We start from the raw sequence: 26,645 nt of genomic DNA, 5'->3' as shown, positions 1-26,645 counted from the left end.
AGTTCCTCGGTCAGGAAACCTGGTGTGGCCCAGGCATCATGCACAAACATGGAAGGCCTTTAGCCATCCCTGAGATCAGGGGAGGGGCCTGGTGGAGCTCAGAGCAGCATCGTGAGGCAGCAGAGGACGCATTGCATCTGGGGCAGGCATACCTGGGTTCCGTGCAAGTCCCTTTGCTCACCAGGCGTGTGACCTTGGATACACCCCTTCTCTTCCCTGGGGCTCAGTCTCTTCACTGGCACTGGAGAAAAGGGCTCTGCAAGTCATCTGGCTGGTGGTGCATCGATACTGCCAGAGGCTCTCAGGAGACTGCAGTGACTTGCCCGGGGCCACACAGCCAGTCTTGTCCTCTCTGTCATCCTGCCCTTGGCAGCCCAGGATCCCCCCAGATACTTGCTCTAGAGAGTGTCTTGGAGTTAAAACCTCAGGAAACCCCACACAGTAAGAAGAGCTGCTCAGAGGAGCCCCAAACTTGAAAGGCTTGAAACTTTGACCTCTTCCCCTGCTCTTGGCCTATGGGGGCTGGAAAGGAAGTGCTCCCCTTTCTGGTCAAGAGCTTAAACCATCTCCCCGGGGGCAGGCTATGGCTGGAAGGAGGAGGACTTTGGGTGAGAGGGAAGGGGGATTGGGGTTGGGCTTTGAGCTGTGATTGTGTCTCCTTCGCAGCTGGGTACAGCCCCACAACTGGATGCTGTCCCCTCGCTGGCACCACCCCATAGTTAGGAGGGGACATTGCCAGGACCCAGTCCCAGCCCCGCGGAGCTCCTCAGTCTGTGCTGGCCTGTTGAGCCCCTGTCGTCCCAGAGCGCCCAGCAGAATTTCCCTTATCCGGCTTCAAGCTGGAAAGAGGCAGCAAGGAACTTTCAGAATGGAGTCTGTTTCCTGGCCCTCCCGTGACAGTCATCCACACCCAACACACCGAAGCGTATTTTTAGTCACTTTGCAGGATTTAGAACACACCTCAAAGGCGCCAAGAACCACCACCAGCCTGGGGTTAACTCCGTTCTCAGCAGGAAGAGGGTACCTCGTGCTGCCTCACCTCTTAGGTATGCTGTGACTCACCGTGGCCAACACTTTCGTGGGACCCGCACCTGCCTGTGGACACGGGGTCCAGAACAGACCTCAGTGGGGACCCTCCCAACGCATGAGGGTGGTATCAGAGCGCGGGGTCAGCACCCACCAGGCCACCAGCTAGCTGGATGTCCGTGATGGGGTCTTTTCTGGACGCAGGGACCTATCTGTGAAACATGGGGTACTTCTGGGGCTCCAGGCTCTGTGTGGTGCTGACATTCTGCCCTCAGCACTTGACATGGGATTTTAACTTTAGCCAAAGCCTTCAACAGATGGAGGGGCTGGGTCTGGGGGTGGGACACAGAACCACAGCTCCTCCGAGATGGGTCGTGGCCCTGAACACCACTCTCCCCGGGAGCAGGACTTGGCCTCCTCCACAGCGGGCGGCGACCACTCAGACTTGCAGACTGAACTCTGTCCTCCTCTCTACCTGCGGGAGAGACGGACACCCAGAAAGAACTGAGGGTCTGCCCGGGGTCTTCCTTCCGGGGTTCGTCCCTTCGGTGCGCAGCTGGGAGTCCGCAGCTCGGGGAGGCCCCGTGGGAGCCCGGCTGCCCTTGCCAGGGCTGCCTGTCGGGCGCGGGGGGCTCGGGGAGGTTCCCGGCGCGCACGCGGGAGTGGGACGAGGCAGAGGTCGGGAGCTGGAGCGCGGTTTCCCCGGGGCGGTGGGCAAACAGCGGTCTGCGCCCAGCCAGGCCCCCGCCAACCCCGCGCCAGGCACGCGGCCGGGCTCTCCCCAGGCCGACTCCATCAGGGCGGGGGCCGCGAGGCTGCAGGCGCCCCGCCCACCGCCCACCGCCCGAGACCCTCTCGCCGCTCCTCCGACGCCGCGCGCGGGAGTGGGCGAGCCCCGGCCCGCCCTGGCCCAGCGTCCGCGCGGCGCAGTGCGCCCCCGTCGGCGGTCCCGGGCAGCACGTGCGGGGCGGGGCCGGGCCGAGCCGCGCGTCGATTGGGCGCCGCGCGGTGGGCGGGGCCGGGCCGCAGCTGTCAGCGCTCCGGCGGCGGCGGCGGCGGCGGCGCATCGGGGGACGCGGGCCGCGCGCAGCCGGGCCGGAGCGCAGGAGCCGACGGGCCGGCCGGGATGGTGCAGCGGCGGCTCCGCGGCGCACGCACGCCCTGAGGGGGCCCGGGCTGGGCCCCGCGCCCCCCGCGCCCCCCGCCGCCGCGGCCGGCATGATGTGCCTGGAATGCGCCTCGGCGGCGGCGGGCGGCGCGGAGGAGGAGGAGGCGGACGCGGAGCGGCGGCGCCGGCGCCGGGGGGCGCCGCGAGGGGCTGGAGGTGGCGGCTGCTGCGGGGCGCGGGGCGTGGGCGCCGCTGGAGTCGCGGCCGCCGACGACGAGGTGCAGACGCTGTCGGGCAGCGTGAGGCGGGCCCCGTCCGGACCCCCCGGCGCCCCCGGCACCCCAGGCTGCGCAGCCGCTGCCAAGGGCCCCGGCGTTCAGCAGCCTAAACCAGCCAGCCTGGGCCGCGGACGGGGGGCAGCTGCCGCCATCCTCAGCCTGGGCAACGTGCTCAACTACCTGGACAGGTACACCGTAGCAGGTGAGCGGGTGCCCCCCCACCCCGCGGAACCGGAGGGAGAACCAGGACCCCCGCCTGGAGGCACCCCGGGAAGCCTTTGGTCCCAGGGTCCCAGTATTCGAGCCTTACGTGGGGTTTCTGAGGGCTCAGGGCTCTGGCACAACTGGGGCAATCACAGGTCCAGTCCGCGGACCGACTCCTCGCTCCCCCCACCCCGCCCCGCCCCGCCGAGCCAGGGGCCAAAGGAGTCCCCATCCCCGGAGTAGCCCGCGCGTCCTCGCCAGCCCTTGACGTCCCATCCGTTGTCCTCTTCTCCGAGAGAGTCTCCTCTGCCTGTCTCTATGTTCTCGCCTCCGCGCCCCTCCCGCCCCAGCCGCAGGTTCCCCGGCCTCTCTTCCCCTTCCCCCAGCCCGGGCGGTCTGTCGGGCCCTAGCGGGTCAGCTCCTTCCTTCCTCCGCCCCCTCCACTCCCCTGCGTGCGAGCGGCGAGTGCGCGCGCCCCTTGCGGGTGTGCGCCAGTGGGGACCGGGTGTGTGCGCGCGGGCGGCGCGGATCTGTGTGTGAGCGCGTGGTTGACAAAGGCTCGGGGCTGCGGGGAGCGGAGGGAGGGGCGGGGCGGGTCCTCGGCGCCTGGGGACCCAGGATGCGGTTTGCAGCTGGCCCTGGCTACAGGCCTGAAGACGCCTCCCCCTGCTCTGTGGCGCTTGGGGCCTGGGGTAGGGCACAGGCCGCTGGGGCTGGAGAGGGGGCTGCCGCGTCCTGTGGGAGCGTCTCTGGGAACCCGCCTTGGGGACGGGGTGGGGGTCGATAACCCTGCTAGTTTCTAGTCCCAGATTTGCCCCTCAGGTGCTTGGTGTGTGACCTTGGGCTAGTCTCAGTGTTTAGGTCTGTTTCCTGTTGGTGAGGTGGTTGATCACTGGGGGTATAGATGGGTTTCTGGGGTTCTGGCTGCTCACTCCCCCTTCCCGGTTCTCAGGGCTCTGCAAGTAGGGCCCTTCCGTGGACTGAGCTGCCTCTAGGTGAGAATGGTGTAACCTTGAGAGGAAAGCACTCTGGCCAGCCGGCTCGGGGGCTCCCCGCAGGAGAACAGCGGTGACTACACATGGCACCTGGGCCCAGAACCAGCCCAAGCACAGCCTAGCAAAATCTGGAACAACCAAAAGAAAAAAAGAGAGAGAGAGATAGGAGGAGGAATTTTGGACAGACTGTGAAGAGAACTTTGTAGGTTGGGGGAGAGGAGAGTCCTGGTGTAAACCGTGTGGCCCTCGGTCCCCTTCCCTTCTCCTGGCCTCAGTCTCCTCTGTTGAGTGGGGTTTTGTGTTAAGTTAAAGGGAAGAGCTCTGATGGGAGATCCTCCCCTACCCCCCACGCTCAGAACCCCCTGGTGCTCCGTTCTCTCCCATTCCAGGGAGCTGGAAGCGGGTGCCCGTAGCACCAGATCCTGAGCTGGGCCGTGCCCGGGAGGCTCTTTGGTCTGCTCAGCAAGAATACTCCAGACATGCTGCTGGGACCTGGGAGCTTAGGTGTCCCCCTAAAGTGGGGAGAAGTCAGAGAACACTGGGGACTTCTGAATACAGATGAGACTGAGGCCCCCGTGCCCCCCATGTCCAAGATGGCCCGGGAGGTCGGATGAGGCTGGCACTCGGCCTCCCAGTAAGCCTTGGCCTGGGGGGAGACTTCCCAGTTCCTGCTGGACGCTGAACGGAGCTGCTTCTGGCATTGTGACACTTTACAGCTTGTTTTTTTCCGGCCCCAGACCACCCCTCCCTGGTGTTCTCAGGGACACTGACTCTGCCAGGGACCAAGGGGAGGGGGTGGGATCAGGGAGCTGTGGAGCTTATCTGCCCAGCCCTCCTCGGGTCCCAGAGTCAGCATGGGAGCACGAGATAGGAAATTTCGAGTGAATGGGTAAGGGGGGGATGGAGAATGGCAGCTCAGGGGCCATGGGGAGGAAGGCCCGGAAAACCCTGTGCAAACAGCAGGCCTGGGCTGCCTGTCCCTCCCTGTCCCAGCCGGCCCCTCCCCCAACACCCAACAACATACACAGATTTCCTCTCCGGATAAGCCTGGCTCCCTCTCCCTCTCTTTATGGCAGACTCCCCCCACGCCCCTGCCCTGAGTTCAGTTTGTAGGAAGATTCCTGTCTCTATGACAACTGGTACAGTGTGATGTGTTTGGTGGGGGAGGGCAGGGCAGGGAGGGCTCATCGTAGGCCCGAGTCCACCTGTTGCTGGCTGCCCGGCTGGGACACGGGAGGGGAGGCGAGCCCTGAATGGCTCAGTGGTCTTTGACATTCGGCCCACACCTGGCCCTGAGAACCTCCCCCACGTGTCCCTGGCCTCCTCATCAAAGAACGGAGGGTTTCCATCTCTCTCTTTAAAGCTGTCTTGTGCCTTTCTGTCTTTACGGTAGGGGCCAGCTCTGTCCAGAAGAAATATCATGCAAGCCACATACATAATTTAAATATTCCTAGGTGCCACATCAGAAAAGTAAGAAGAAATAAGTGAATTAATGTATTTTATTCAACCTGATCTATCTAAAAGTGTCACCATGTCATCCATATAAAAGCTATTCATGGGACAGCTTGCTCTTTTCCTCATACTGACTTTTGGAACCTGGCATGTGACCTACAGTTGCAGCGCACGTCAGGAGGGTCTGGCCACGTTTCAGGGGCCACGGTGCTGGGTCGCCACGGTGCTGGGTCACCGCAGTGGGTGGCACGGACTCCATCTTCGATGCCAGAGTTGGAGTCAGGCTCTTCAGCTTCCCAGCTGGGTGACCTTGGGGGTGTCCCCTGAGCCTTCGGGTTGCCGCGTCCTCCTCTCCATCTCCTGGGTTGGGGGAGTCCAGGAGGATGTTCTTAATTAAGCACCTGGGCTGAGCAGACCCCCCAGGAGAGCTGCACCCGGTCAGTGCCGTCCCCGCCGGGCCTCTGCACCCGCCGGGCCGGCCCTGCGCCCTGCCCATGTTTGTGTGGCGCAGTCCCTTCCAGGTCCCTTTGAGAACCCCTCCCTTCTTCAGCAGGCCGGTCTCCATCCTGGGAACTGCGGCAGCATCTGGCTCTGTCCCCACATTCCCAGCTAATTACGGCCTCTCTTCCTCCCCATGAGAACCCCCTGAGGGCAGCAGGCCTCAGAAGCAGGTGAGGAGGGCCCAGCCCTGGCCTTTCTTTTGGGGTGGCTTCAGCTGAGTAAAGTCGACGTAGCCCAGCAGTCACCTCTAGATGCTTCGGTCCATCTGCTGTGTGCACAGCGTGGGGACAGGCACCTATTAAAGCTCGCAGGGCGAGACAAGCGGGACCAGGACCCCACCCTCTCCTGGGGCAGCATCTTCTTGGTGGCGGTGGGCATGCACGGCCCCTGCTTCCGGCCAGGGCAAGGGCCCTCCAAGCAGGGGCACTGCAGCTCAATTTGACAGAGGCAGCGTGAGGCCCCCTTCGGGCACCTGGCTCTGCTCCTGGGACCCGTACTGGCCTCGTGGCCCCTACTCTCCACTCTGAGTCCGGTCGTGGCTCATAGCTCAGGAGGAAGAGGGACCCGTCTAGCGAGGGTCTTGGGGTCCCTCTCTCCAGCTCTGTGTCCTGGTGCCAGGGCTGCCTCTGGGCTCCCCCTCTTCCACCTGTGAAATGGAAGCAGAGCCAAGGGTGTAGGAGGCATCACTGGGCTCCTGGAGACAGGCCCAGCCGGAGGCGCTGGCGCAGGCCTTGTGCACCGCCGGAGAGTGGCTGTGGGGAGCGGAGGCCCTGCCCCAACTTCAACCTGTTTTGCCCCAACCTCAGACCCTGTTTTCTTTGCCTCTGACCCAGCCTGTGGTGGACGGGACGCTGGAACTGGGGCAGAGTAGGGGCTGTCGAGGAGAGGCAGAGCCCTGCCCTGGGGGAGCCCTTTTCTGGCGAAGAAGCCGTGACTGTGGCCCACAGCAGCTGCTCCCCAGCACAAACCCAGGAGGGCCCTTGGGCCTGGGAGGACACCTGAGCTGGGGGTGGGATGGCGTGGGGGGCGCTGCCAGCCTGGGCTTCTGGCTACGGTCAGCCTGGCTGAGTCTGTCCGGGGCTGACAGATGGGGAGGCAGAGGCCCAGGGCCTTGTCCGGGGTCACTTGGCTGGGTGGAAGCCAGGTCAGGCTCCCCACTCTGTGGCTAACTTCATGGTTAGAGATGGTCCACACTTCGGGGGGCCTCATCCCCTTGGGTGGCACGGCCACGTCAGCGGCAACTTCTGCCGGGCGCGGTGTCCCAGGGCCACATTCCAGAGGGCCTGTCTGGCAGGCCAGCAGGCAGGTGAGCGGCCGGGCCGGCCCGGACCGCCAGGGCCAAATGACTCACCACCAGTGCCCGTCTCCACACCTTCCGGCTGCGCCCCTGGCCTGTCAGAGGACATGCCTTGAAACATGCTTCTTGGTCTGGGACCCAGGGCATTACCGGCCAGCTCTGCCTCTGTTTCCTGCTTTGTGAGGAGTAGGAGGGCTGCAGGTTACGGTCAGAGAGGAGGGGCTCCCGTCCTTCCCCGGATAGGAAGCGGCTTGGGTTTCTGCCTGGGGGTGAGGGCCTGAAGCCCTGTGGCAGAGGAGATGAGAGCAAGGGAGGTGACGAGGGCCCTGGCTGGGTCCTCAGGCTCCCTGTGTGGCCCTGACTGTCCCTGTCCCCCCAGCCAGCTTCCTGTTCCTGGCTGTGTCAGACCGGCTGTGTCACCTAAGGCAGAGCCTGACCCTCTCTGAGCCCTGGGTGCACCATTGATGGTTCTGTCCCTCCCTTTCTGTGGTTAGGGTCTTGCTCCCAAGGGTAGTGTGAGGCACGTGGTCCCTGCTGCCTGCACCCCCCCGCCCCCCCCCCCCGGCAGCTCTGCCTGTGCCCTCCTTCCCCAGGACAACCAGGCCAGTTCCCCAGTGGCTGCTAGCAGCTGAGCCCAGTCTCCCCTGGGGGGTCTCCATGGTGCCTTGGCCTCCTTCCGGAAGGCTTCCCAGCTTCCAACCACAGCCTTCACATCTGTCCCATTTTGAGGGGCCAACCCCAGTCATCTGCATGGGGGCTGGCCAAGGTGCGGCCAGGTGCCGTGGTTGTGAGACCCAGTCCCACCTCACGCCCACCGGTTCTAGGCTGGGGGCCCTGGTAGGTTCGGATGACCCTGCTAAGGCCGGGTCCTGGTGCTGGGGCCACTGAGGCACTTCTTTCCCTACCATGGCATACAGCAGGCTGTGGGCCCTGCGTGAATGGGAGGGACCGGGGGGACATGGCCTGGGGGAGGCCATCTGCCCCCCCAGCCCTAGGGGAGGGGTCTCATTGCCCCACTTGGGGCAGATTGGCTTCTGTATGTTCCGGAGGTGACTCTCGGGTCTCCTCTGCAGGCTGGTCCTGGGCCACACGGTGAGGGCCTGGCCCTCTCCTGGCGGCGGGGAGGCTGGTGACAGGAGCCCTGAGGGTAGCTGGGTGAGGGGCAGAGCACCTACGTTGGACAAGAAGTGAGCAGCGTGGAGGCTGGGAGGGCGTCGCCTCACAGGGGTCCCTCCGCTACCGTGGGGACCGGACTAGGGCCGCGCCCTGCTGACGGCCAGCTCCGTGTGCTCATCATGGTCCCGTCACCGTCCAGAGCGGGTTTGCCCAACAGGCTCCCAGGAAGCAAGGATCATGGGCTGTGTCTGGGACGCTGCTGTTGCTGGGTCACTCCCTGTTTCCAGCAACCATGTGGGCAGTTGGTATGGAGGTGGAGAGGGGCGTTGGGTGAGGTGAGGGACACTGGCCGGCTCCCGCCTGGCCTGGCAGACTCTACCCCACGTTCCCTTCTGAATGTCCATCTGGCGTCTGAGAGGTAGGAGCCACCGTGGGTCTCAGCCACTGAGGCTTTATCTCCCCCCTACGCCCCGACCTCATCCAGGATCTGTGGGTCAGGATAAGTGTGGCCCCGGTGGTCTTGGAACAGTCCCTGAGCCGGGCCACGGGCAGTGGTGGGGGCGTGTCAGGGAAGGAGTGGCTGTGCAGAGCCCCCAAATTACTAAGGCCAAATCGGTTCCAGGAAAGCTGGCCCCAAATGATAGACTAGAACCTCGGGACAGAGGCCAGGCTGCCTGTCCCTGCCCACTCCGGGCACGGAGACTCGGTGGGAGTGGGGAGGGCCCTGAGCACCGGGGGTCTGGGCGGTGGGAGGGGTGCTCCTTCCTAGCACCCACGGGAAGGGGCTACTGCAGCTGCGGGCTCTTTCGGGCCACACGCTTGGGGTCTGGGTCCTCTAGGGCAGAGGAGGGGCTTCTCTGCGGGGCTGACCCTGAGGTCCCTTCCTGCCTTGTCAGCCAGGGACTGGGGGCCTCGGCCTCATGGTCCCTGTAGAGAGGACTGCCGAGCTGTTCTGACAGAATGTCACGGATCTATCCGGTGACATGGGGTAGAGGTCAGTGGACGTGCGTGTGTATATGACAAGCGTGGAGGCAGCAGGGATTGGGGGGTCCTGGGGAGCTGTCTGAGGGGCGGTCCGAGGCTCAGAGCACCGGCCAGATGCTCCCGGAGGTCCCTCAGTTCCTCCCCAGGAGATGGAGGCAGGATGTGGCCCCACGGAAGCTCTGGAGGCAGGTTAGAAGCGACTGTGCATGAAAGCCGGTCCGGCTCAGGGACAGCCTTGGGGCGGGGGGGGGGGGGGGGGGGCGGTGCCCGCAGGGCCCGCCTGTGGCTCGCAGCCCTAGCCGTCCAGAGCCAGGTCAGCAGAGCCAGGCCGTCGGGCTCTGATAATTACCGGGGCGGGAGCTCTGGCTGAGCATTGGAGGGGCGGTGATCCTCCCAGAGCCGCCAGCTCTGAGCTCTCCACAGGCGACTCAGTCCCTCTGAGACGGACCAGCCAATGGCAGGCGTGGGCCATTCCTTCCCAGCCCTGGCCCCCATCTTTCCTGCCATCTGCCCCTTTTTGGAGAAAAGAACCATGAGGGGGGACTTTGCCCTGCTCTTTGGTCATGGCCGAGGCGCCCGTCCCTGAGGACATTTCATAACTTACTGATGACCTATTATGTGCCAGGCTATGTTCTAAGCACTTCGTACAGATTAATGCATGGAAGCCTCACAACCAGGTGACTCAGATCTTAGAATTAAGACCTATCACAGAGGAGGATACAGACACAGAGAGGTTAAGTAACTTGTCTGAGGTCACACAGCAGGGTAAGTGGAGAAGCCAAGATTTTTAACCCAGATGGTCGGCCTCTGGAGGCTGTGCTCTTGGGAATTCGGCTAAGTTGTCTGCTGCTCTGAAAAATGCAGGGTGAATGTGGGGTGTGGGCGTCTGTGTTTGGGGGCGTGCCCAGCCCTGGCTGACGAGGCGGGAAGGGACCTCAGGGTCATGTGGTCCCAGCCTTGTATCCAAGGCTGATCTGGGCTGGGGGCTCCCAAGGTCAGTGTGATTTCCTCTTCTACCTTGGTATTGGGGAGGCCTCCGTGATTGCAGCAGGTCAGGATCTGGAACTGGCTTCTCTGCGGTCTCCTGGGGACCAGCAGTGGTGGTGGGGGGGTGACACCATGAATATCTGTGACCAGCTCTTGCGCCAACTCTTCAACAAGAGCATCAGAGGAGGGAGTCGGGGGGGCAATTGGGAGACGTGACCTTGGGTCTGGGCCCTGGACACGGGTGGAGGCAGACACCCGCAACCCAGGAGGAGGGCCCAGCTGTCATCAAGGCTCAGAGGCCTGAAGGCTGGGACGCACATCTCACAGGGGCCTTGGACCGGCCTGGCCAGTGGCTTCCAGTCTCCCTGGCAGCGGGTTGGTGAGTCCCGGGGTCTCCCCTCTAAACTGATGGTTGTGCGGACCTGGGCCATGCGGCCTCCCGTGCTGGAAGTCTGGGCTTCACTGGGGAGGCAAGAGGCAGCCATCACCCTCGGCTAACCCGGGGAGCACCGTGGTGGGCAGCGTTACTGATCCTGGGGTCGGGCCAGTGAATGGAGAGGAACTCGTGGGTAACTCTGCTCTTGCCAGAGCTGGCGGCCGCCGGGCCCTAGTGTCCACTCCTGAGCCCAGATTCAGGCGGAGATGGGCAGTGCAGGCGAGGTCAGGCTGCAGAGGGGTGCTGGAGCCCCGGAAGGGTGCCGGGTGCAGAAGAAGGGGACTCTCGGGGGTCACTTATGGGGCTGCAGGGGTGAGGGGGCTCTGGGCTGGGGAGCGCCACAGGCCACTCTGGGGATGGGGAGGAGGGTGGGGCCAAGCCACCAGGAAGGCTGGTTTCGGGGGAGACATGGAGAGGAGGACTCTGAGTTGGGGGGAGGGGGGACTTTTGTACCAACTCAGCTATGAAGGAGGGAGAGAGAGGAGCGGCTGGCAGAGGGAGCAAGTCAGTACCGTTTCCACCACCAGCCCAAGACTAGGGGCTGCCGTGCAGGAGGCAGAAGGGAGGCCCAGGCCAGGGGTGCCCCAGGGCAGCATCCCCAGGGGGCAGGAGGGACGGTTGGCTTTGGATAAGAGGCGAGACCCTTGGTGGTTGGGAGGAGTGTAACTGGGGGTCAGTGGGTGAGTGCATTTCCTTGGGCCAGGGAGGATGCCCCTGTGAGATGATCCTGACTGTGGGTTGGGAGAGGCTGGACTGGCAGCTGTGGCTGTGGGGTGCCTGGGGGCCCCACTTGGCATGCCCCAGGCTGGTAGAGGGGCTTGGCCTGGGCCAAGGAGGCTGCTCCTGGGCGGGAGGCCCGTCCTGTGACCCCACCAAACCTCAGCCTCCAGGAAAGAGGCTAAAAATAAGGCTGCGGTGGGAAGAAGGGAGGGGTGTGTGGGCCTGAGCCAGGCTGGGGCCCAGAGGAAAATCCGAGACGACCGGCGGGCCGCTGTGACACATGCTTCCCGAGCCAGCGGCCAGCGGATCTCACCCGCCTGTGGCCGTAGCCCCTTCCTGGCCACTAAGAGGGAAAATGGCCCCTTACAGCTTCCATGAGGCCCTGTTCCCAGGGAGGGTTCTTCCTGGAGCTCAGGCTGTGGACAGAAGCCCAGGCCCTGGAGTGCTGGACTCCTTTGTCTTGGGCTCTGGCTGCCCAGCAGTTCCCAGGATGTCCATCTAGATGTGGAAAAGTGTCCTTCCCCCTTCCTAGGAGCCCTGTGCATCAGAGGTGGTTAGGGGAGGCTTCCTGGAGGCAGAGGCAAACTCTGGGACTTGGAGAGCTGCAGGGGTGAGGCATGGTTAGTCAGGGGGCTAGGCAGGACGTGCCCCAGGGAAGATGCAGGGGTGTTTTGATTTGCTGGGGACATATGCCGTCTTCATGATGACCATCTTGCTATGGCCTGCCTCCCCCAGGGTGGCCCCCTGCCCTCGTCTTGCAGGGGCCCAGGGAGAGGCCTACCCTCCTGTGACCCCCCCCACTGCTCCTGTCCGTAAGCACACGGAACTTGTGACGTGTCTCCTCTGGGGGCTGCAGATGACCTGTCATTCCCCCCCCCCTCCACACCGCTCTGCAGCAGCTCCTGCCGGAGGGGGGCATGGAGCGTCCACTCACCCACTGTCTCTGTCCGCAAATGGCTGTGTGGGTTGGCTAGATGCCGCGCCCTGGGCCGGGGGCCAATGAGAGCAAGGGACATGCAGAGGCCGAAGGACACGCTCCAGTGTTTGCTAACAGACCTGGTCTCCCGTCTGTTCTCGGACCCTTACGTGCCCGGTGACTCATGTGACTGCAGCACGGGGTCGGAAATGCAGGTAGCAGCGGGTTAGAAGGAGCACGTCCAGAGCCTCTCACGGTGCTCAGACCTTAGTGGGGACCACACCTGGTGGCCCTTAGCTCCTAGCAGCGGCGAACCCAGAGAACTCGTATCCATGTCCCTAGGCGCCTTCCTCATAGAACTCGCTAATCCGAGTGTGACGAGGGCTAAAGCAAGAGCGGGCAGGGGCGCATGGGGCACCTGACTTATTGAGGGTGACGGGAGGGGAGAAACCGGGAAGACTTCCCAACAGAGGAGGCGTCTGAACTAGTCTTGAAGGAGCGGCCAGAACAGCACAGTCCCCAGGGTGGATGCGGATGGGTGGGCGGTCAGGGGGCTGCGGAGAGCCTGGGGGCCACGGCGTGGCATGGGGCGGTGGTATTTCGAGGAGTGTGGCTGGCGTGGGGTTGGAGGGGCTGAACCTGCAGCCTGTGGCCTGGTGAAGGGTCCTTGTCTGAGCCACTGGGGAGCCACGGGAGAGGCTGGCAGCTTGAGAGAGGGTGGGGAGTGGGCACGAACAGGCTGTGGGGCTGGGAGGTGAGCGCAGGTGGTCACCCAAGGTGGGGCCACCTTGGTAGCCCAGCCCCGCCCCGCTGTCCGCAGGCCCCAGACAGGCCCCCGGCCTCCGCCTTCGGGGCATGGCCACAGCCCGCCTGGGTCATTAAGTCATTAACTGGCCTCACACAGCCTCTTCATTATGGGTAATTACGGCAAATCCACTAGGCGTTCACAAGGAGGTGGCCAGTGTTTCTCGGCTGTCAGGCTGCATCCCAGGAAATGGCTCTTGGGGGGACAGCCGCCAGCGGGCGCCTCCGTCAGGCCCGGGGCTGCGGCTCTGCCCACTTCGCTGCTGTGTGACTTGGGGCGTGGGGCTGAGCACCCCCTGCTTCGGTTTCCCTGTCTGTCTGGGGGTGGGGGAGAGTCCTGGCCTTGTGGACCAGGCTCATAGGGTCACGTGGGGCCTGAACCCCGAAACCGGTTACGGCACGGAGGTGGGCTCCGTCGTCCTCACTATCATCGTGGTGAGGGCCAGTGGTCTCCTGGAGGCAGGCCCAGTCATCTCGGCGTGGGGGCTTCTCCTCTTTTCTCCCTGTTCCTTCTCCGTGCACATGTGTAGGGGGCCAGCCCCCGGGGGTCCTCCGTGAGAAGCAGGGCTGGGGGTCTCCTGGCTCAGGAGCCCGTTGGAGTGCTGGGAGAGGGAGTGGCATCCAGGTGCTGGCTGGCCCGTGCGGCCGTGGCTGTCCGCCCGCGGCTGCTGCTGACGGTAGCTCTCCTGCTTGTGCCCCTGCACCGCCGCTCGCCCCCGACACGTCGAGTCCTCGTGGGAGAGTAGAAATGGCTGGGACTTGGGAGAAGGGCCGGCATGGCCTCGAGGGGTCCCCTTCCCCCCAAGAAGCCTGGAGTCCCGCCCTCTTCCCTCCACGCCTCAGCTCTGGTATCGGGAGAGTGGGGGTGCTGGGGATCACCCCGAGGACAGCCGGGCGGGCATGTGCATGTTCAGGGGAGCAGGTGTGAGGGCGGCCTGGACCCCTCTGCCTGCTCCTCGGCTGGAAGGCCTCCTTAGTGACTGTCGGGGGCTTTGTGGCCTCCCCTGAGGGCAGGGCCACAGGCGGGCTAGAGTTCCAGGCTGGCAGGTGGGAGCCGGGTTGGGGTCAGAGGGCCGGGCGCAGACTCAGGGGGAGTGGGGAGGCCAGACGTGACGTGTAAGCACCCTCTGTCTTCCCCTCACAGGCGTCCTACTGGACATCCAGCAGCACTTCGGGGTCAAGGACCGCGGTGCCGGCTTGCTGCAGTCAGGTGAGGCCTCCACCCCCTGCCAGGCCCAGCATACCCGCTGGACCCTTCCCTGCTGGCCTCTCTCTGACTCTCGGGAAGGAACGTGTGCTTCGTGTCCACATCTCACGGCCGAGGCTCCTAGAAGACAGCCTCTCCGAGCCTCTCCCTCTTTCTTGTAAAACAGACAAAGAATAGTCTGAGGGGGGGACATACAGGGGTGTGGCCCAGGTCTGGGGCCCTGGAGGTGACCCTTCCTTTGGGGTCTGGGGCCTCCTCGGGAGCCGGTGGTCCAGGGCCCAGCCTGAGGCTGCTGGAGCGACTTCGTTAGGTTGTTGCGCAGGACGGTGTCAGGGGAGCCTTGGTGACTGTGTCTCCACAGCACACCCCCTCCCCCCATCCCCACCCCCTGACCGCTTCCATTGCCCATTGGGCTGGGAATCCTCTCCCAGATGTAAAAGCAGGAAATCCCCTTGGCCAGTCCCAGGCAGGGGCCTGAGAGCCTGGCTCCCGGGTGAGTTCTGGGCCTGATGTCCTCCGGCCCTTGGGCTGGGGCAGTGTGGCAGGCCATGAGCCGTTGTCCCTGCCTATCTGGGCCCGTGTGTCCTTTGCCCCTGCCTGACCCACCCAGTACCCCAAGCTGGCCGTGTGGCTGAGGGCCCAGTTCCTTTGGCTCCAGTTCCCTTTGGCCCTGGAGTCGTGGTCAGATGTGTGGGAGGAAGTCCGTGGTGTGCATTCCAGAGTGTGAACCCCTTGCCCGGCCCGGGCTCCCTAGGGAGGGCGGGGTGGAGGGAGCCGGCCTGTCCAGGAACCTGCCTGACCTGTCTCGGTGGCATTCCAGGGAGGGCTGTGCCAGGCCTCCGTGGCCTCCATGAGCCCCCAGAGCATCACCACTCAGCCAGGCCCTGCAGCCTGGGCCCGTTCCCAGGTAGGGTCCTCGGGGCACAAAGGGAAGGCCTGGTGGTTACAGGGCTCAGCCCAACAGACAGCTGAGTGAGGGGCAGGGCTGTGGGGTCCGGCGCCCTAAGGGCAGCCAATCCCCACCACTGCCCACAGCACTGCACTGAGGACATGAGCCCACACCTGTCCCCGGCCCTTCCCTCTTGCCAGGCCTCCCAGCTGGGCCAGAGCCAGCCAGCCACCCCCAGGACAGGTGCAGCCCGCCTCCCGGGCTCTGAGCCCACAGTAACCACCACTCAGGCTGGAAGGGAGTGTTTTGGCCAGATGTAGTGGGGATGGGGGTGCGAAGGCAGGAGACAGCCCAGCTTTCCAGCCCCTCGCTCTGTGGCCCCCGAGTCCCAGGGGACCGGGGCCGAGTCTCCTCCCCTCCTGGCCTTGGCCTTGCCAACCGACCAGGAGCCAGGTCTGCCCTGGCTCCCTGCACTCAAGCCCAACCGGTGAGGTTGAGGCCCGCACAGCCTTCCGGGGAGGGCCTGTTGCCATGTGCCCTTGGCCACCTCCCTGGCCGAGAGAGGGAAGTCACGGTGGCCCCCACTGGCCCCTGGGGACCTGGCTGGAGGGGGACAAACAGCCAGCAGCGTCCTTGTCTCTGGCTGCTACCCCCAGAAGCTCTCTTTGCAGCTTTATGTCCCCGACGAAGGGGCAGAGGCCGAGAGGAGCCATGAGGACTTGCGGGCCTGGGATAGGGACCCTGTGTGTGCCACACTCTCCACGTGCGGAGGGCACACAGGTGGCCACTGGCTTGTCTGGGTCTTGTCCCCAGTGTCTGAGCTTCTGTCATCCTGCTCTCTGGGTGGTGGTCTCTCAGAGTCTGTACCCCCATGACCTTTGCCTTAACACCCGCCCCGCGGTGCGACCGGGCAGGCCCACGGAGCCTAGAAGCCAGGCAAGCTAGACCAGGATGTGACTCAGTGGGCAACCAGGCCAATCAGCTACCAGGCCTGGGCTCCGGGCACCTGTCTCTTCCCTGAGCCCCTGATAAGGTCTGAGCCGGGTGGAGGCACCCAGATCCAAGGGCGCGGCCGCAAGCAGAGTCTGCTGCTTGTCTGTGGGCCCCGGGGGCTGCTGTGCTCGGAGACGGAGTGAGGGGAGCTGGGGGTCAGGCCTGGGCCTGCCCCTGCCGTTTCCCCGGGACCCAATCTTGAGAACTGGCTTGGGAAGAGCCTGCTTTTGGCAATCCCCGGGCAGAGGGCTGCCAGGTGGGAGCCGGGCCCCGAGTCCCGGCAGGAGCAGCAGCTCAGCCTCTATGATTACAGCTCATGCCACCCTGGGAAACCAGGAGCCTGCACAGCCTACACCCTGAGGGGCAGCTGCAGCCCAGCCCACTGCTGGCCAGGCCCTGGGCTGGGCTCTGTCCCAGGCTCTGTCCCCGCTTTCCAGTGGAAACAGAAAACATGTCCAGTCGCCACCAGGCATAGGGAGCACCTTGGGGCCTGGGGGTGGGATGCGGACAGAGCAAGGGGGCAGCAAGCTCTGCCTGGGGGCAGGTGGGCAGGCCTTCCCGGAGGAGGGGACATGCGAGTGGGGCTCGGCAGGGTGAGTGGGCTTTTGCTCGGGGTGTGGGACGTCCAGTCACCTTCCTTCCCCCACTCTGAGCTGGATGAAATACGCCCGGGAAATGTTTACCTTACGTAGCTGAGCCTGTAAGCCCAAGCGAGCAGGGGGATTCCCAGGCCAACGCAGAGACCTGGACCCGAAAACAGGGTGGGAGCTGGTGTGGAAGCCAAGTGGGCCAGAGCACCCGGCGGCCGGGATCTTTTGCTGGAGCTTGTGACGGTGTTTTTAGTGTAAACATTTTACGATGAAGAATTTTAAATACACATCAAAAGCAGGGAGAGCGGCACCAGGAAGCTCCACAGAGCCCTCGCCCAGATGCATGGGACTATCTGCCTGTCCAGGACCCCGGCTCCAGGGCTCCCCGGCTCTGAGGATTGGCCCATGCAGCCTTGGCTCCCGGTGTCACGTGGGTGACTTGGTCTCCCCCCAGAGCCCAGGGCAAGCTCCCTGATGTCTGGCTGCGCCCCCAGGCCAATGGCAGTGTGTCTGTGAGGGCACACATCTGTGGGCCAGACGGGTCCAGGTCCTTCCACACGTAGGACCCCCCAGAGACAGACCCAGCTGCTCCCTGGGGAAGGTAGATGGCAGTGCCTGCCAAGGACAGAGTCAAACAGAAAATGAGCAGAGCCAGCAAGGAGGTGGCCAGCCAAGGCTGGAAAATGGGGAAACTGATCCCTGAGCAAAGTACAGGCACTAGGTCTGCCTTCAGGGCTTCTAAGCTGCGTGAGCTCCGTTTCCAAGGTTGCACAGAAAGAGTCGAACTTAAAAGACAGGGGCAGCACCTTAGTGAGGAGGAACGGGGAGCTCCTTCCAAGACCTCAGCTCAGAATTCTGGAAGTGAAAAGGTAGGCACTGAAATTTAACACTGGAGCAATTAGACCCAGTCAAAGAGAAAATTCGCAAATCAGAAGACGGGTCTCTGGAAGGCAGCCAGTCGGGGGAGGGGAGCGGGCCTCAGGCTCCAGGGACTGGACTGTGGGGGAGCGGAGGGAGGGAAGGCTGGGCAGAGGGCAGGGTCATGTCACAAAAGGAATCTGGCTCTTGTCCTGGGGTAGTAGGGGGCCAGAGAAGGCTTTGGGATAGGCAGGTCCCTGTCCGATGGAGGCGTCGGGATGTTCTCTCTGGGGCTGGGTGTGGGGGTGGATGGGAGAGGGGAGGCAGCCCAGGGTTGTGGTTGGAGTGGTCACGAGGATGTTCCAGGATGGGGTCGGGGTAGAGTGGGGACGGGGGACAGAGGAAGAGCCAGCTCAGACTGAAACCAGACAGCAGCTCTGCCTTGGGGCTGTCTCCTTCTGGCCTTTTTCCCTCCCCACTTCATCCAGCAAGGCTGCCCCCGGCCCGGTCCTTTCCCAAGGAGGCCCAAGAACCCATCTTCCTGAGGCCTGAGGGGCCAGCCCAGAGTGTCTATCCTGAGCGGCGGGAGGGAGGAGTGGTTCCCATTCTCTCCGCAGGAAGTCTGCGCGGTGATGGGGCCAGCTGTCCTGGGTCCTCCCTGTCGTCCGGCTGCCTGGGCCTCCATCCGCCACGTCCTGTGGGCAGAGCCGGCCTGAGTGACTTCCCCTGCCCACAGGAGATGGAGGATGGCAAGTCTCCCCAAATAACAGTTGGGCCAGATTTGAACTTTGTAAAAATAGCCTCGTTCAGCTGAGGCTGCGGTGGGGGCTGGACCCGAGCTCCAGGGCCACTGTGGGGAAGCCCGGGGTCCCCCAGCTCAGACCTCAGCTGCTCTGGCCCCAGGACCATCTTCTGGAGTTCAGCAGGGCCAAGCGCACCCTGAGAAGGACTCGGCAGCCCTACAGGTGGGGTCAGAGGGGCTCCGAATCCTCAGCAGCGTGGTCCCGGGCTCTGGGTGTGGGCCTGCAGAGAAGGTCAGGGGCCTGGGCTGCCCCTCCCGGAGCTCTCCCTGGCCCTGCATGGCAGGGGCACCACCCGTCCCACAGGGAGGCCCTGCCCCCTCTGTCCTGGCTCCCTGCCCACGGGCCCCATTGTCCCCGTCCTGTGGGCTCAGCACACGTGAGCTGCCGAGGGCTTCCCCACACCCGGACCACAGGATGTCCTCGTGTGGGAGCTGCTGGGAAAGCCGTCCCGCTGAGACCGGGTGGGGCCGCCTGGCTGCGCAGAAAGCTCTCCTCCAGCGAAGGTGGCGGGGCGGGGGGTGGTGGGCAGGGGACACTCCTGGCCCCGCCAGCTTCACCCCGGCCCGTGGCCGCTGGCCAGAAGCCTCTGCACACCCTCCACGGACCAGGTCCTCTGCCGGTCCTCCTGCCGGCCGCGGTTTCCCTCCTCTCCCTGCCCTGGTTGTGTTCAGAACCCCATGCCGCCCTGAGGGCCCAGACGGGTCCCCTCTCTTGTCTGTCCCGAGCAGAGGGGAGGGCTGCAGAGATGGACGGATCTGTCCCTCCTGACCACAGACACCCTTGTCCCCGAGGATGCAGGCTCAGGAGGGTCACTGTGTCCTTTTGGGCGAGTTCTTCCTCCTGTCAGTGGCCCAGCTCTAGAACAGGGTGACACAGTGGAGCTCGGCTGGGGCTGGGCTGTGAGGACAGGGCGGCCATCCTCTCAGACGGGCCGGCAGATAGCCCAAGGTCTGCTCTATGGCAGGCGGTGGGTGGGGATGGCCCAGGGCAGCTCTCCCCTTGGGTCCGTCCACCCTCTCCTCGAAGGGGAAGAGCAGACATGTCATGGTTGTCCACGGGCTCCTCCAGCACCTTCCCCTGCTCTGGCCTGGCCCACCTTCCTGCAGTCCCCCTTCCCGGCGCTGTGGCCTGTAGTGTGATTCAGAGCGAGGACCCTGGGGTTAGACAAATGGGATTTAACCTCTGGCTTGGCCGCCATTGAGCTGTATGACCTCACTCCTTTTGGCCTCTGTACCTTCCTGTGGGGTGAAGAGAAGCGTCAGGGGCAGTGAGGTCACTGGTGTTTAGGTCCAAGGCGTGTGCTCGGGCCCGCTAATGGGAAGCGAGGTTCTTGGTAACGGGAAGCACCCTGCCACCTTCACCTTCCTGCGGTATTGCTTCTAAGACTGGTGAAGTAAGAATAGTCTTTATTTGAAGTATTATCATCCTGGTAAACTCCTATGCACCCTTCAGAGCCCTCCTCTGGTGTCACCACCTCCACGAAGCCTCTCCTCACGATCCTTGCCCTCCTCACTGGTTTCCAACAGGGCAACCCATGGACAGGGGCCACTCTTGATCTGATTCTTTTTGCCTACCCCCCGCCCCCCCGGCTCCCAGGGCAGACAGGCACAGAGGGAACGGTTCCTTCTCCTCCCCTAATATGTGTGAGTCCTGACGAGGCCCACATCCTGGTCTGATCTCAGGCAGGTCCTGGGAGGCAGGCCCAGCAGGAAAATTCTTTTTCTAGATATGAGGAAGTAATTTCTGTGTTGACGAACCTAAACAAGGGCCCAGTGTCGACCGAGGCTGAGGGCCCTGTGCGGGGCGTGGCTTCAGGCTCCTCGGGTGCTATCTTACCCCGCTCTCTGAGCAACCCCGGGGTTGCAGTTTTATCTCTGTTTTACAGAAGAGGAGGCTGGCACGTGAGAGGCTGCTGTTGGAGTTTCAGGAGTTGTGTGAGCCGGTGGTTGCACACTGCCACCAGGAGTGGCTAAATCGTGCAGACCCAGGGTTCAGCATCCTGCGTTCAGAACTGACGTAGCAGATACCCAGACCCCTCCCTCCCTCCCCGCTTTGCAGCCTCCTGCAGTCCCCGTGTTGGTGAGGCTGTGGCCCGCCCTTGCCCCGCTCGGCGGAAGGAAGCGTGTGGTGCATGCCTCCCCCGACTCCGGCAGCCTGAGGTCAGCCCAGCCGTGGTGGGCGTCTCTGCACCACGCCAGCTGGCAAGCCCCACCCGTCGGGGCCCCCGCCACACCCCCACTGTTTTGGAAAGCCACCAGTATGGCCCTGAACAGAGAGGTGGAGGCCTGTCCATGGTCACCCAGCTGGGAAGGAATAGCGGACTCTGGGCCCATGGACGGTCTCTGGTGCCCAGACCCATGGCCCTCGATGCTGGCTCTGTCCCCAGCAGCCACACGCTCACCATCCTGCTCACCAGGACGAGGGGGAGACTGTCCCCTTCCCCCAACCCAGCCCTATCCCCGCGATCTCCTCGTCCCTCCTTCCCGCCGCCCTCTTTCTCTTCTTCCCGCCTGCCTCTGCCCAGATCAGGTCTGAGGGAGACACCAAGCCTGCTTGCACACTTGGCCTGGTGGTCAGAGCCCGGCCAACTGGCCACCTCATCTGCCCACCCCTGGCTTTTGTCTGGCCATCTGCCCATCAGCTGTGGGACGGTCTACTGGGGGAGGCGTGGAGGAGCGGCCTTGACCCCTGGCCCCTAGGGTCTATGTTGCCCGGCTGGGCCTCTTTGTCCCACCTGGGGCCCCAAGGCCCAGCCCGGTGCTGGCAGCGGCGTCCCCACGGAGTCCTTGGAGACGCCGCTGCTCTCTTGTTCTGGAAGAGTAAAACCAGGTCGCGTCGCTGCCCTGCTCCGCATCCCCCAGTGTTCTCCTTCTCAGCCGTGGAAACCACAGTCACCACATTGGGCTGCGAGGCCCTGCTCCATCTGGCCTCTCCCCCCATACCCCCATCCCTCTGCTCCAGCCACTCTGGCCTCTTCCCTGTTCTTCAGATGTACGAAGCATACTCCTGCCCCAGGGCCTTTGCACTTGCTGTTCTTGCCCCAGTGTTTACATGATTTGTTTTCTTACCTCCTCCAGGACTGTGCTGAAGTGTCCCCTCCTCTGACCCTTCTGTTTGAAGTTGTAGCCCCTGCTTTGTCTCTCAGACACATATTTCCCGTCTCCTGTTTCTGCCCCGTTACCCTCCTTGGCACTTGTCACCATCTGACACACCAGTTTTTGTTTGATCTTCGGTTTCTCCTGCTGAAGAGGGCGGGAATTTTTGTCTGTTTCATTGAATGGAAGGATGAGTGAATGAACAAAGGCCGTGTTTGTGGAGGTCAGGGTAGCATCTACAGCCCGCTGGGAGTGAGGGTGAGAGACTGGGGCTCCAGGCCCGCTTGTACCCTGCTTTGTGACCTGCAGGTCCCTTCCCCTCTCCGACCCTCTTTCCCAAGGCTAATAAGGGCAGCAGTGTGGGAGGTGCAAGGAGCAGGCTCCGGAGTCGGGATCAAAGCGTACGGGACTTTGGCTGCCAGTGGGGCCCTGGGAGAGTCTTGTTTCCCCACCTCTGCGAGGCGCGATGGGCTGGGGCACACCCGTGATGCCGGGTGGTGAGCTCCCGGCACGGCTCCTGGAACGTACCACACTCAACAAATCCATCTTCACTGTTTGGCGAGTTCCGCGAGGGCTGCCCACTGGACCGAGTGGGGCTGTAGGACCCCCCCACCCCTTCTGGGCCCCGGACCCCAGGCTTGGCTGCAGCCACGCGCACCCCGTCATGCTCTCCCTCTCCCGTGCAGTGTTCATCTGCAGCTTCATGGTGGCCGCCCCCGTCTTCGGCTACCTGGGGGACCGCTTCAACAGGAAGGTGATCCTCAGCTGTGGCATCTTCTTCTGGTCCGCAGTCACCTTCTCCAGCTCCTTCATCCCCCAGCAGGTGAGGCCTGTCGGGCTTCCTTCCCGGCGTCCCCGCAGTCCCCCTGCATGCCTGCTCCCTCCAGGGCCGCCGCCTCTCCTTGACTGTCTTCTTCTGGACGGGGGTGGCAGCCTCTGCTGGAGCCCCAGGCCTCTGTCTTCCAAGTGCAGTGGGCTGAGGGGTCTCGGGTACTTTTGTAAGCGGGTCATGCAGACACGGCCTTCCCCGTGCTGGCCAGAGCCGGGGGACCTGGAGCCCTGCGTGGCCTCCTCTTTCCGAGCTGCCTCTGATTCAGGGAGGAGGCAAGGGACAGCAGAACCTTCCGGTCTAGGAGTCAGGGCCCTCTGGTTCTAGTCCGAGCTCTGCCATCATCTTGCTGTGTGACTCCAGGTGAGTCACTGCACCTCTCTGTGCCTTGCACAGTTCACTTTTTTTTTTTTTTTTAAGTAAATTCTGTGCCCAAGTTGGGGCTCAAGCTCATGACCCCGAGGCCAGGAAACATGTGCTCTACTGACTGACCCACCAGGCATCCCGTACATAGTTTGCTTTGACCAGTAACCATCTGACTGCTCGGGTCAGAGTTCAAGGGCGTCCGGCATCACCTCCACATAAGAAAGATGTTTCTCCACCAGCTGCCACGGTCCTGAGTCTGAATGTCCCGACCCCGTGGTCCCTTCAGCCCTGTGACCTGGAGAGCTTCAGTCTCTGCATCTGCGGAATGGAAGGAATTCTCAGCTTGAAGTTTCGTTGCGCCCAGAGCCTGGAACATGGCGGGTTCAGCAAACAGTAGTTTCTGTCCTCTCTTCCGTGAGGGAGACACGCTGCTCTGCAAGGGAGTGAGTTCCCATCACTAGGCGTGTTCCAGCAGAGGAAGGACACGAGCGTGGCGGTTGCCATGGAGGAGGACAGAGGAAGGAGAGAACCAGGGTCTGTCTTCCAGGAGCTTTCAGCTTCGGGCATAAAGGAGAAGACCCGTTCCCTGTCCTCGGGAGCACGCAGGCTGGGTGTGAGAAGACGGGGTGGGGCCCCACATTCACAGCCTTCATGATGTGCAAAGGGCTGAGAGTTCTCACCGAGGAGACAGTAGTCCCTGGAAATCCATGGGGCCAGGGAAGGCTTCCTGGAGGAGGTGGGATTTGAGCTGGAAAGGCAGGCAGGGAGGTGAGGCTTTTTGGTGGGTGGGATAGGCAGAGGGCACAAACCCACGGCAGCAGTAATGGTGGGGTGTGTGGGCAGGTCCCCAAACAAGGAGAGTGTTTTGGCCGGAAAGGAAGGCAGGGACCAGGTCATGGAGAACCTCGGATGCCTCATTAGAGGGTCTGGTCTCTGTCCTGAGGGCAGGGGTGAGTCACATGGATACGGACTGGGGAGAGGCTAGAGAAGAGGCAGAAATCCAGCAGGTTTGGGGTCCAGCTTCTTGGAGGAGGATCAGGTACTGGTGGGCTATGGGTCACAGTCAAAAATGGGGCATGGACCAGATGCTTCCTGGGGGCCTTTGGAGCCAGGGCCAGGGCCCTGGTCCTCTGACCCACCGCGCCACTTCTGGGATGAAGCCGTGAGTCTGGGACCGCCGTGCCGGCAGCTCTGGGGGTGCAGGAGGGTGGGCGGAGGTGGACAGACGGGTCACCCCAGTTTGTGGACTCCTGCACTCCCGGTCCGAGCCCCATGGGGGTTCTCCATGGCCTTGGTGGTGTGATTCTGAAGTTGATTTGGCAGAAGAAACACCCAGGAACAGCCAAGAACCCAGTGAGAAGTGACCGTGGAAGGGGCTCGCCCCGTCGGTCCCCACGGTGCGCTATGCTAACCCACACAGTGGGCCGACAGAGACGCCCTCCCGCGGGGGCCCAGGGTCGGGGACAGGTGCGCCACACGCGGCTCGGGCCACGCTGCCAGTCCGTCTGGATGGAAGGGAGACCGTCTCGCAAAATCAGTCCAGACAGATGAAAATAGAGTGGAAAGCAGAGTGTAAAAGTCCAGAACCATAAATCCGCGTGAGAAGGTCGAAGAACCTGGCAGGACAGCGGGCAGAGGGTGGAGAAGGCCGCCACTCCAGGAGGAGCTTGTGCCTGACTCCCGTCCCCGGGGAAATGCAAATCGCCGCGACAATGAGATGCCGTTTCACACCCCTCCGATGGGCAGCAGTGAGGAAGGCGGCCGCTACCAAGTGTGATCAAAGCTGCCACGGGTGCGGTGACGGGGCCCCTCCGGAGAGCAAAGCGCCAGGATTCCGCGGAGCCTGCCACGTGCGCCCCAGCCGCCTGCGTGCCCGGGAGAGCAACCCCGGCCCATGGACACGGCGCGGCACGGCGCTCGTGAGGGGCTGGAGCAGGAGGGGGACACGCAGGACGAAGCAGGTGCGTTCCCGGAGAGAGACTCGGCAGCGGGACCGTGAAGCGCCTCTGCGTCAAGCCGAGCGAACGGGCCTCCGGAGTGCGTGAAGGAGGGCAGGCGAAGTGTGGGGCAGGGGCATGGGACGGACGCTTTGAGGTGCGTGTTTTGAATGCACACGGGGGACACGGGCCGTTCGGTGTCCGGTGCGTGGGGACGAGGTGGGGCCGTGGCGCGAATGGAGTGCTGTGTCACGGGTTTCTGGGGGGACGTGGGATGGCCCCTGCGCTCCGGAGCCAAGGGCAATGAGGAGATCTCTGAGACCCAGCAGACGGCGCAGTAGGGAGCACTGTCATGGTCTCGGGCGGGGCAGGCCTTCCCGAGCGAGGTGCGCAGTCCAGAGGCCAGCGGGGGCCATTGCCGGGCCAGAGAGCATCGGGTCACATAGACCCCGCGATCAGAGTAGAAGGAAGGTGACACACGACGCTCGCCACGCATGTCGTCAAGGGTCCAAACGCACGATCCCTACATGTTCGTGGACATCAGGACAAGCCAGCAGCAAAGTAGGCGAAGGCACCGGGCCGCGGAGCCCCGGAGAGACAGGCTGCGCCGAGGGTGTGGGGGACACAGAGACGGAGGCAAGGCGCGGGGCTGGACGGGCGTCTGGCGCTGCAGGGGGCGGGCCCGGATGGAGGGAGGGAAGCGGGAGACCCGGAGGAGGGCAGCGTGTGGGCGAAGCCGGCCGGATGGGTGGTCAGGGTGGGGCCGGGGAAAGATGACCGGGCTGGGTTCTCAGGCCCTGGGCCGCCGGGGGGACGGAGGGGCTGGGTCCACATCAAAGGGGAGGACCCCTGGCAGCTGGCACGGCCCCTCCCTGCCCGGCTCAGCTGGGCTTCGCTCTTTGATCTGTGTGTGTGTGGGGGGGGTGAGCACGGAGCCCACCGGCTGCCTGGCTTGGGGGTGAGGGGGGCCGTGTGGCTCCCGAGGTGGGGCAGGGCCCAGGCAGGAGGTCTTGCCCTTGCGGGGGAGGCAGGGCAGACACCGGGAGTCCGTCTGGGCCACACGCGTGGCCGTCTCCCTGCAGCCATCCCGGCCAGAGCAGCTGGGGCCCGGCTCAGCCGCTGCCTGCTGCCCCGGCCTGGACACGGAGGGGAGCCCACGTTGTCTGCCCTCCTGCAGCACTTCTGGCTGCTGGTCCTGTCCCGGGGGCTGGTGGGCCTGGGAGAAGCCAGCTACTCCACCATCGCGCCCACCATCATCGGCGACCTCTTCACCAAGAACACGCGCACGCTCATGCTGTCCGTCTTCTACTTCGCCATCCCGCTGGGCAGGTGAGGGCCCCTCCCCTCTCCCCGAGGCTGGGACTCCATGACCCAGCCACGTGGCGGCCGTCCTCTGGGCCACGCCAGCAGGGGGCCGGGGTGGGGGGTGGATGCTGCCTCACACACCGGTGGGCACCCCTCACCTCCCCCTGCGGCCTGACCGTGCCGTCTCCTCTGCAGCGGCCTGGGTTACATCACGGGCTCCAGCGTCAAGCAGGCAGCCGGAGACTGGCACTGGGCCCTCCGGGTAAGGACACCGCCGCAGCCCCCGCCTAGGGTCCCCAGGGACTCGCCCCCTGAGACCAGCATACTGGGGGCGTGGGGGAGCCGGGCCCTTTCGGACAGGACAAGGGATGGCCTCCCGCGTGTCTGCACGCTCTGGGTCTGCGAGGGCGCATCCCGTTCCAGCCCAGCCCCGGGTTACCGGGGTGGGGGCCCCCGGGGTCTGGAGTCCCTTCCTGCCCCGAGCGAGGGTTCAGGCAAGTCGGCAAAGGCCCCAGGACGGCGCGATCAGAGGAAACAGAGATGCCCCGTCCAGCGGAGGAACGGAAGCTTAAGACAAAGTGTTTTTTCCTCAAAAGCAGGAAGGAAGCAGCCTCCGTGGAATTTCTTGATGGGGGCGCATGTGGGGGGTGGGGATGGGCCTGTCCAGCGGGTGGGGGCGGGTGTCCCAGAGGCTCTGCTCCCGACCTCGGCTGCCCTCGGGGATGACGGCGTGGGCACCTCCTGATCAGCAGCGGGAACACACCCGGGCCCCCACCCTCTTCCTGGCTCCAGAGTCGGTCCCTCTGCATGTCGGTCCTTGTCCTGTCCACCATCCGTCTTTCTGTCTTCCACCCTTTAACTCATCCCGCAGTCTGTTCGTTCTCCGTCCGTCCATCCTCCTTCTCCCCTGGACAGCCCAGCGGGAGCCCCCGGGGAGCTCAGTGGAGAG

The 26,645-nt window shown here is 63.9% G+C and overlaps 1 protein-coding gene across 5 annotated transcripts in view; it reads left to right on the top strand.

Annotated features, from left to right (window-relative positions):
• Positions 1-2,092: 2,092 nt before the first annotated feature.
• Positions 2,093-26,645, top strand: part of SPNS2 (sphingolipid transporter 2) — a 29,795-nt gene continuing 5,242 nt past the window's right edge. For 2 of the 5 annotated variants that reach the window (XM_045986358.1, XM_045986360.1), the window contains exons 1-5: positions 2,093-2,614; positions 13,969-14,034; positions 21,946-22,082; positions 25,569-25,720; positions 25,892-25,958. In XM_045986358.1, coding sequence (XP_045842314.1) covers positions 2,245-2,614; positions 13,969-14,034; positions 21,946-22,082; positions 25,569-25,720; positions 25,892-25,958 — 792 coding nt within the window. In that variant the 5' untranslated portion in view covers positions 2,093-2,244. Of the gene's footprint in view, positions 2,615-13,968; positions 14,035-21,945; positions 22,083-23,262; positions 24,549-25,568; positions 25,721-25,891; positions 25,959-26,645 lie in introns of those variants that run through there. The other 3 variants (XR_006815996.1, XM_045986357.1, XM_045986359.1) reach the window with 2 other exon arrangements.

This window comes from Meles meles, chromosome 18, assembly GCF_922984935.1.
Source record: "Meles meles chromosome 18, mMelMel3.1 paternal haplotype, whole genome shotgun sequence".
NCBI lineage: Eukaryota > Metazoa > Chordata > Mammalia > Carnivora > Mustelidae > Meles > Meles meles.
Note: the sequence above shows the minus strand (reverse complement) of the source record. Positions and strands in the feature narration are given on the sequence as shown.